Genomic DNA, 11,229 nt, shown 5'->3' with positions numbered 1-11,229 from the left:
ATTTTTTATTTTTTTGTTTATAACCCTGAAGAGCATAATTCAAGCCCAAAACCATCGAGCAACCTCAAATACTGGTATGCATTTACTCTGTTGACAACAGTAATCATACCCCCCCCCCCCCCTTATATTTAGTTTCTAGACATTTCCTAAAATTTTCTTCATGGTGGAATTCAATGGTAAAGTGGTCAAGGTAATTCTCTGAAACCGAATTGTACAGAAAAAACTAAAAATCGTTTCGTTGGTTAATGTATAATAGTTGATTACGACCCAGATTTTCGTTATGATATGTTAATCTCTAAACCCCAACTATTATGCATTCATCAAAGAAACGATTTTTGGTTTTTTTCGTACAATTCGGTTTCACGAAATTGTTTTGACCACTTTACCATTGAATTCCACCATGGGAGAGAGTTTAGAAACCGTCTAGAAACTAAATACGAGCGGAGGGGGTATGATTACTGTTGTCAACAGAGTAACTTGTTTTGGGCTTGGATAATGCTCTCTAGGGTTATAGAAAAAAAAACTTTAAATTGACAAAATTACAAACTTTGGACTGAAGTGGCAAAAATATCAAATCACATGGACGAAAATGACCATTAACTCAAAATAAAAAGGAGAAAGACAAAAATACCCTTACTAACGGCATAACTGGATGCCGTTAGTCGAATGGCACATAATTGGCTAATATTTAAAACTACGAGGACTAAATTGACAAAATTACAAATTTTGAACTGAAGTGGCAAAAGTAACAAACCACAAGAACGAAAATGGCCATTAACTCCTTAATATATTTTGTTAGCATTTTCACCTGTCATTTTATGTTTAGATATGGAACCCAACATTAGGGAAAACACAATAAAAAAACCTGAAAAAAGTTACTATTTTGTTTGTGATTCAATTCTGAAAGAAAAGATAAAGATGTCGAAAACCTTAAATATACCAAATACACCGACGCAACAGTATTCACTCTTCCGTTCCAAAACACAAAACCAACAAAAACATTTGACTCACAAATCAACACTAGATTTCCACAGCATATGTTCTTCACTTGGGCCCACCAAATTTGCTCATCATTTTTGCAATGAGTGGAGCAACCTTCGGGTTCGCTTGGTGTTTCGCCAGATTCGCAGGGTTCTTCATAACTGAAAAAAAGAACAAAAAACAAATCATTTTCCCACCAATCAGAACTACACACAAGCTCAATTAATATCACATGGAGTTAGAATAAAATATGAACATACCATCTTGCAGTGCAGCCATTACTTCAGGATCTTTAAATGCTGCCATTAATTCAGGATCCTGTTGAAGAGAAAAAAAACATCAAAATGAATGACTTGAGAATAACCCCATGAATAAATAGAAGGAAACAAATACGCACACGCACAGTTATATGTATGTATGCATCTACGTATTTATGTCTATGCATCTGTGTGTATGTAGGTATCTACTTATGTATATACATGTATGATACATATGTGTATGTACGTATCTACTTATGTATATACATGTATGATAGATATGTACGGGTCACAGACACATCCATATATACAAGCCATACTCACATTTAAGATTTTGCTGTAGTCAATGCCACCTGGCATACCCCCTCCAGCACCAGCACCAGGGAATCCACCAGGCATACCACCTGCACCCGCACCAGGGAACCCGCCAGGCATACCACCTCCAGCACCAGCACCAGGGAACCCGCCAGGCATGCCACCTGGGAACCCACCTGGGAAACCGCCAGGCATTCCACCAGGGAAGCCACCTGGCATACCTCCAGATCTTTCACTTGAAGATGCTTTTTCTTCCTTTTTAGCCTTCTCATATGCAGCCTACATGCATAACATCACAATTTATTAGATTCTATAATTGAACAGGTAACGAAAACAAAATAAAGTTTTAAATGAATAAACAAATAAAACTTGCCTTCGCTTCAGCTTTGCGACGTTGCCTATCGCGTTCTGCTTTCCTGTCCTCTCGCTCTTTCCTCAGCTTATCATACTTCCTACGATGCTTGACTATTTTGTGTGCATTTGGTTCAACCTATGCGAGTATGCGACATAAATCAGTTAAGATAATTGAACAAAAAATTTGTATCAAAAATTTGTAGATTAAGACCGACTTCAATGTTCTGTAAAACATCATTTCAATATACAAGTACAAGAGAAAAAGAAAAAAGAAGCGGGCATTATCATGTATAATCCAGTATTTGATAACATCAAGATCCTTTGCAGCTAGTATTAGACAGAATGTAAAAAAAACCTTCCAAATGCATCTTTATTTTACTTTGATTTTGTAAACAGTGTTTGATTAGTTGATTGAATGAAAAATCTTACAGGTCAAGAATGGTTTGCATTAGGTATGAAGGTTATTAACAAATGACAATTAATTTATCTTTTAAAAATAGATTATCAAAAGCGCGCACTCATACACATATTTTTTATGTGTGTACGCACGTTATTGCCAATCTATTTTTGGTGATGTAAAAGATCAACTTATTGCCTGTTTATTCATAGCCTATATACGGAACGCAAAACAGTCTTAGCTAGTAAGTAGTAACCTATCTTATTCAATCAAGACTAACCTACAAAATAAAAGAATATTAAAGATGCATTGTGATAATTTTTTTACCTTTTTACTATATTTGTGTGTGCTATAGATAATCTTAAGTATTAAACAAAATCAAAAGTTGCTACTATGTATCCAAATAAAAACAGCTAGTATTGGACAAATGTGCATCTACATACCTTCTTAAGGATGGAACTTATTTCTTCATCAAAATCAATATTTGATGCTATATGAAGATCCTTTGCAGCCTCTTCCCATTGACCAAGCATTGATCGTGCAATTCCACGTGATTTATAGCCTTTAGCAGAATCTGGATTTATCTGGAAATATTTGTTGGAAATGAAGTCGGTTAGTTAATAGTTACCAAAATAATTGATAAACCAACAAAGCACATAAACTATACACAGATCACTCATTACACAAGTTCATCTCATTTGCATGTGATGCATAATTTCATCAGCATGGATGTTAATCACACCATTTACAAATATATTAAATTTATCAGCATGCTCGTAACTCGTAAGCTACCCAATTTCGAGTCAAGCCAAGCTTAAACGAGATTGAGCTAAATAGCTTTGTTTAATGAACGATCCCAAGCTTCACTCATCACGCTTGAGCTGGCTTCAAGCCTAAACAAGCCTATTATTTTATAAAACCTTTATGCAATATATTAGAGATATAAATTTACAAGAACTATTGTCATGTATATAATTATGATAAAAACTAACTGAATAATATATATTTTAGTTATCAAAACTGTTATGAAAAAATATTTAAAAAAATAATTATAAACTAAATATAAATAAAGCTGAGCTTGAGCTTTAGAGATATAGCTCAAAACGATCCAAGCTCGGGCTCAAGCTCTCTTAAACAAACTGAGCTTGAGCCTAGACGACCCCAGGATCCGCTTGGCTCGTTTACACCCCAAATAAAAACAATGATGGTCAAAATGTAAAAAGGATCATGTTTGACTTGTGAGTATTTATAAAAATGGATATAACCTTCAGAGCAGCATCAGCATCCCGAATGGCAGCATTTGGTTTCTTCATTTTGATATATACAGAAGCTATATAGTAATCAAATAAATCAAACAAAAGAACAAATTGAGATTTCATGTCTTGATGTCACAATAAAAATGTAACCTTTTGTCAAAAAATTTATTCGTGCTTACCTCTGGTTGCATACATTATAGCAGAAGTCGGGTTGAGCAATATCGCCTCGGTGAGATGCTCAATTGCTTCCTCTAGTTTACCTGTTCACCACAGCAAGTGAGTTGCTCATTAGTATAAAAAAATGATAAATTTCCAATCAAAATTATAACTAACTGACAAAATAATAAACAAAAAAGGAAAATTACCATCAGAAATTGCTTCCATGGCTTTTGCTTTTGCCTCTTGAGAAGCATCACGGTTTTCTTCAGAGACTTCCACTGAAGAATCTCCCATCTACAATATAAACAACAATTAAATAACAAATAAAAGACGATGCAATCAGAACAAATAAAACCATTATGAAAAAAGACCAACCTTTTGTGGAGGATCATTATCAGGTTCAACAGTTTCACCTTCAAATTCAATGTCAGATTCTACTATCTCATCCTCTTCTTCTTCTTCTTGAGGATGTTCAGTTTCTTCATCACTCTCTTCAACAACGTATGGCTTCTGCAAGGTCAAATTAGTCATTTATTCAAAGATGATATTAAGAACTGAAAATTTGGAATTTGAATGGAATCCTTTAAAAACTAAAGGTGTTTGACAGGTAAATTTTTTTAATGGAACTGAAATGTATAGACCATAATGACAAAAAATACCCCTTCAACTGAAACACCCCCATAAAAATCTGCAATTAACGTCAAAACCCTAACATCGTTCTTCTTTATCCCTAACTTCTTCTATGTCCGTACTTTATTTGGATACCATTCTCTGAGATGAAATTTATAGAACAAAATACGAAACCTAATCACACTTCCGATTTCCTTTTCTTGAAATTTCATTTCAAATTCTACAATTCATCAATTAATGTTGTTTTTTGTTTAGATAAAAAGAAATCACTCGTCTTTTAGTCTTCCATTTCAATGTCTGGAACCAATATGATTAAATAGAACAAAAAAACTGAAATTGATAAAAAAAATTCATAAAACAAAATATAATCACCAAAGAATTCATTTGATTAAAAAATTCATTCTAACTGTGATAGGAAACGATTAGACATGATCATGAATAATGAATTTATAGAAATCGGGTAAAGTAGTATATGGAAAAAAATATGAACAAATCTAGAAATAGGAATCGTGACTTAATTGAAATAAGAACGAAGTTTGGAATAGCCGACAGAAATGGCAAGAATTTTGAGTTTCTAGTATTTTACAAACATTCCAATGTTAAGAATTCCATCCCTTACGTGAAGGATTCTTGAAGTCCAATGAATAAGAGAATTAAATCCAAATGAAATTCAACCCATGCAAACCAAACACTTTTTCATGAAAATTAGTTCCAATTCCTATCAATCCCGCGAAAAAAACACACCCTTAAAAAGATAATAACTAGTTTTGAATTTAGGTTTGTCATCTTGAATTTAGTTCCTCTTCTTTCGATTCATTGTATCCATAATAAAAAAGACTCGCATTATCCCGTGCAAACTTTTACGTTACAACCGTGCTTTCTCAACCAAAAACCACTTAAAAGCTTATCATATTACTCAACCCATATATATATATATACATATATATATATATATATATATAGGATCAGGATCATAAGAGAACCTTTTTAAAATTGAGAACTATGAGAACCATTTTGGACCACAAAAAACCCAAAAATAAAAAAAATCATAAAATAATATAAAACACAAAAATCAAAAAAGTAAAAAAACCAAAATTCTTATTTTATCATCCCGGTTTCATTAAAAAAATAAAAAATAAAAAATAAAAAAACAACTCGGTTTAGCTAAATTATATACACATATGTATACTATATACATATATGTACATTTACATGTTTTTTTTGTACACGTGTATAATTTAAGATAAATGATGATGTACATATGTGTATATTACGTAACTAGATATTAAAGAAAATTATACATATGTGTATAATACAACGGTTTTTTTTTTATTTTTTTCTATTTTTTTTTATTTTTTTTAATGAAACCGGAATGAAATATAAGAATTTTGGTTGTTTTACTTTTTTAAAACTTTTATTATTTTTTGTTTTATGATTTTTTTAAATATTTTTTTAAAGGTGTTTTTAGTGGTCCAAAATGGTTCTCAAAGTTCTCAATTTGCAAAGGGTTCTCTTAGGATCCTTACCCTATATATATATATATATATATATATATATATATATATATATATATATATATATAATTATATATATATATGTATATATATATATATATTCATTAGTCCCTTACTCTTGCCCTTATCAACAATCATAGTTGTTAATCGCAAAGATTGTGCCCGCTATACCGTACAATACAACACTTAAGAGTGTTTTTTAGAAAAATATCAAAAAGTGATTCTTTAGGCATTTTTATCACCATTGCACACTAGAAACAATTCCACCTTACAAACTTGATTTCATGAATAAAAACCCTAATTATTTTAATAAATCCTTAGATTCTCTTGATATACAAACACATTCAACATAACTTAACCACAAGTACAACAAACTGATACTAATTTCATCAAATAATCAATCAATAAAATATCAAATAATCAATCAACTTACGGATTCAGTCTTGTAAGCAGACGCCGGGAGCTTAGCGCCGAGGCTGAAACCAAAATCAAAACATATAAGCAAGCAATTAAATTAGAATAAGAAACCCTAATTAGTGTAAACATAATAATTAAAATAAATTAACCTTTCGAGATAATCGCGGAAGAAGGAGAGTGAAGGATCAGAGAGGATTGAAGGATCGGACTCGATACGACTGATGAAGACCTTTAATTGCTCTAGTTTAGCCGCGTCCATTGATTCAACGGTGGTGGTAGAGTTTTAGGGTTTAACAGTGTGCGGTGAAGTGAAGTTGAGGTTATTATTATTATTATTATTATTATTATTATTATTAGGCTTAGTGTTGTGGGCGGGAACAAGGGGCGAAAAGGGGCGATTTTTTAGTGGAACACCGCCTCCCTGGGCTACAAAAGGGCGAAATTGGGGCGAAATGTGAAGGGGCGATAAATATTTGTTGTTGCTTTCTTGTTTCCTTTATTATTATTATATATTGTATGTGTGTGATAGATGTATATATGTATATGTATATATTATTATATTATATTGTGGGTTCATTTTGTAGTCCCTTCACCATTACACCCCAAAAACAAATTCTTACCCATTACTAACTAGACGCCACACGGCGTAAAACACCCCAATTTGTAGCCCCTCCACTACACATAGCCTTATGGAGAATATTCGAGATCGGAAAGAAAGATGATGATTTGTAGAGTAGTAGTTCTAGTAGCTTCTGATTGATATATGTGTTGTTACATAAAATGTCCCTTGACTATGTAACAATTTTTATTATTGTCGCCTATATTAATGGTATGGATATGGATCAAGAATGTTCTTTTGAAGTTTTTTCTCTTTAAATCATCATTTCATTTTTGTTTTTGTTTCTTGTTTTGATGGTGTGTGGAGGTATCCAAACAACAAAAATAGAGACATACATGACCTACAAAAAGGAATAAGGTTTGGATGGTTGAATACGTGAACTGGAAGGACTGTTTTTGAGTTACTATAGGAGTTGGGGAGACCTTTCGATTGAAATGAAGGTGCATTACCAACAGGCCGGAGGGACTCGTGTTTGGCAGACAAGCGGATAGTAAAGATAACCTAATGCCCGAAACTATGAGTAGCTCATCTTAAGAAGGAAAGGTTCATGTGAAACAAGGTGTACGGAAGATTGCAATATGATATAAAGATTTGCTGGGGTGCCACCTAACAACCTAAAGACCCGATAGTCCGTCGAATAATAAGTTTATATGCTGGAAACTGGGGGTGTAGTTCCGACATCATCATGTAGTCATTTAATGCTCACTTTTTGTATTTGCATACAAGAGAAATTATCTCGCATCTAGAGAGGATGATTTAATGAGATATAGCTATCACACCCTTTTCACAATTATTATATGTTTTGGTCAAAAATCACCTAAGCAATTTAATGGTCAGTCTTTGTAAGTGAGGTAGTGTGTTCTTCACAATATTGCAAGTGCAGCGATGTAGCGAGGAAAAACCCTTGATCCTTAGTAGGATCTCCGACAAAAAACCTCGGGATGGGAAAACTATATGCCTGCCTTAGATTCATTACTAAGTAAAATGTATTATAAGTCGAGAACTTTTGATGAACAAGAATAGAGTACATAAAAGTGTTGGTGTAGTGTGAGTTGTTATAAGTGTCCTATGTTGTTCATCATCGCCCCATTATATAGTAAAATAATTATCGTAGCAATGAAAGCTATTAATTATGTCTTGAAGAGTGTCGTTGGACTAAGTCAGCTTTGTTTCCACGCACTTGTTGATCAAGTAATGAATTACTAACCGTTGGGAGTCGTTTATGAGTGGTTTCAACTGAGATATTTTTCTCAATCGTAACCGACCGCGAGGATCCCGAACATTTAATATGTCTTCAATTCAATCATTACTCTCAGCGGTTACAATACTTGTTCCAGATGTTTGACCAAGCATTTAATGAGCTTTTAATGAAAATAAAGTCATCAATGACTACCTGCAAAATATAGTCGTTAGTGAACAATATAATAGGTTCAAGATACCAAACGTGTTTGGGATCCCTGCTAGCAAGATACTAAGACTCAGGATCCTTAAACGAGATTTTGACCCACAACACTATCAATCATTGTATCTCTACATACACTCATGTCACCAGATAATTCAATATCGTATTAGTGATACAAATATGGAGCAAAATGTATCTTCAAGATGAAGTCAGCATAGGCAACACAATACATACATTTATAACACAAATAGAGTGAGATCTTCGTTTTTTAACTCGTGATGTAAACAATGAAGAAGCCCTATGATTTATAGACTATAGTCATGTTTAAATTTATTTAAATACATTTTTGTCTTATTCAAGTGTTGATAATGTTATATATGACAAATCGATAAGAAATTACCATTCCTAAAGGATACCTTAGTGAGGATAGTTATAATGTGCGCCCAACAAAATTTTCACATATATTGTATGTAGCAAAATAAGCACTATCCTTCCATACATATTTGGATTAAAACAAAGATCTCATAGTAGCATCTAGTTTCTATAAGTGATGAAAAAGTTTAGAGATCATAAAAATCATAGATGTGGCGTTATGTAATGACCCGGAGTTTTTATAATAATCGAGTTTGACGAGTACGAATGAATATTTTGTGGTTTTAAAGCTTGGTGTGTAAGTATGAAAATAAAAGGGGGTCCTTGTGTCAATTAACCAAAGTAGCCAACTATTTAAACAACATTGGGAAGGAACCAAGTAACCAATCATTTCCACCATCTCCATCATCTTAAGAAAGAGAAAACCGTGTAAAGAGAAAGTGCAAGAATTATCAGCATCCTTGTGATCTTGGATTGATTCAAGCTAGCTTGAACGTTGGGACCCTTATGTTTTGAGATCTAAAGTTATGAGTTTTTACGTTTTTAAGAAGGTAAGGGTTTTTAATCAAAACCACATTCTTACGTACGTTTACGAATAATATTCATGAATCTAGTCGTTTGGATGTTAAACACAAATTTTGGACATAAAAGTTTGAATTTTGGGATGAAAATGGGGTTTTTTGATTTAATAATCCATCATGAAAAACTACGGTGTTCATCCTACGAAACTAGACTTTATGTGCAAAGCTTTCGCCAAGGCATACAAAACTAGGTTAGGCATGTGAAACCAAGTTTTTTACATGTAAAAGTTCCTGCGAATGTTCTAACGAGAGTTACGCAACAGTTTTGCAAAACTTCTTGAGAAAGTTCCTACGGAACTTCCTATAAAAGTTCATATGAAATGGTTGGGTTTATGCGAAACTTTCCAGTTTTCTATGAAACCAATTGGTTTTGATAATTTTTCTCATATAAACATTTATACAATATCGTGGGACATTCTTTTTCAATATACAACTTATTCTATGGGCAAACATCAATCAGGTGGGTTCTAGATCCCTTTTTAATATATATTGGGTGGGGTGGGGGGTTTGCATACGTGAATGAGATAGTGTAAAGTTTATGATATTATTTTACATTTGTTAAAGCTGGTAGTCTATTTTACAATTTAGAGTTTAGACCCTTGTATGGGTACAATTAGATATGTATGAGTACAAATGTACAAAAAGGCCCTTGTATGGCCATAGTTTTGGCAATGTCTTTGTGGCGCGTGTCAGCAATTACAATTACAGCTATTACAATTACAATTGTAAATGTGAGTGACTTCAGTTATATCACGGTTAGTAAGTTAAAATAATAAACATAATGAATTGATTGGCATTAGATACAGTTCATAGAAGTTAAGTATCATTTGTACAATTGTGTTTTGTGCTTCTGTCAAGAAGGTGTCAGTTTATGTTTAATTAAACTATTTGAGAAATATAATGAAGCTACAACTCACTCAGTTAGACTGACTTTTGTATGTACATCAGGTTGGTGATGGTCGATTATTTTGTACATATTTTAGCATGTTAATTTATTAGTTTTAATTGTTTATTGCATGAACTTCGATATTTCATACGGTGTGTATATTGTTTCAAAGGTGATTAATATAACTATTTCGGACCTGTACGAGCACGAGATGAAGACCTGGGATGATGTGTGATAGTGTATGATAAAAAATGGAGGATCTGGGTAAAGGTTGGTTTAGCATATCATTTGTTGAAATCGAAGTATCTTATGCCATGTAGAGAAGCAACGCACATCAGGAAGTTTTAAAGTATGGTTTGCTGAATTAGAGTATCATACTATAAATTTAGAGTACCATTTGTTGACTCAGAGTACCATTTGCTGAAATTAGAGTACCATATGTTGGACCAAATTAAAACTACGGGAGTCGCTAATTTTAAAACCCTATATAAGGGTAAAGTTAGGGTTTAATTAGGAACTCATTCCAGGCAATTTCTAGAGCAAAGAGAAAGCAAATCCATCATACCAGTTCACACCGAGATCACATACATGTTCCTTATCATCGTAATTGAAGATTTCGTAATGTCGAGGCTCGGCTAAATCCTTCGAATCATATCCGGGATGTAAAGTTTGTATTACTTTCAGTTTTCTCATGTATTAAGAACACATACTTTGTAACTATTGTTGATTAATCTATGAGTATTGATGTTTAGTATTGATGTGCATTCAGTTGGTTTAGGTTTACGTTGATCAGAACGATTAGTTTGTTGGTTGCTATAATTGCTCATAGGATTGCTTTGATTAGAATACAAAGAAGCATACAATTGCCCTTAGTTGAGTCACAATGGCAGGGACTGTTTGATAACCAGCGTCGTGTGTTAGCGATTGTTGATGCCTAATATTTAGCTCGTTAATCAATCTGTGTTAATCGGTAATAGTTAATCTGTTAGGTTGCATGAGGTTAATGTTTATTTGTATTCTTGAACCCCGAGTGTGATTTGCTTTTGTTAAATGCTTGAATTTGTTAAATTGCTTAATCATTATAAAAAC

The 11,229-nt window shown here is 33.0% G+C and overlaps 1 protein-coding gene across 1 annotated transcript; it reads right to left on the bottom strand.

Moving 5' to 3' along the window:
- Positions 1-861: 861 nt before the first annotated feature.
- Positions 862-6,994, bottom strand: LOC143634264 (FAM10 family protein At4g22670-like). The gene is made up of 12 exons (XM_077102399.1): positions 6,972-6,994; positions 6,430-6,607; positions 6,297-6,339; positions 4,095-4,229; positions 3,926-4,013; positions 3,740-3,820; positions 3,570-3,634; positions 2,748-2,888; positions 1,927-2,043; positions 1,563-1,832; positions 1,242-1,299; positions 862-1,142 (listed from the first exon to the last, which is right to left on the bottom strand). Exons 2-12 carry the CDS (start codon positions 6,537-6,539, stop codon positions 1,045-1,047), a joined length of 1,206 nt encoding a protein of 401 aa, XP_076958514.1. The 5' UTR covers positions 6,540-6,607; positions 6,972-6,994; the 3' UTR covers positions 862-1,044.
- Between the last annotated feature and the right edge of the window lie 4,235 nt (positions 6,995-11,229).

This window comes from Bidens hawaiensis, unplaced genomic scaffold, assembly GCF_021521415.1.
Source record: "Bidens hawaiensis isolate Kalapana, Puna unplaced genomic scaffold, B.hawaiensis_p1.1 tig00007038_1, whole genome shotgun sequence".
Classification (NCBI taxonomy): Eukaryota; Viridiplantae; Streptophyta; class Magnoliopsida; order Asterales; family Asteraceae; genus Bidens; species Bidens hawaiensis.
Note: the sequence above shows the minus strand (reverse complement) of the source record. Positions and strands in the feature narration are given on the sequence as shown.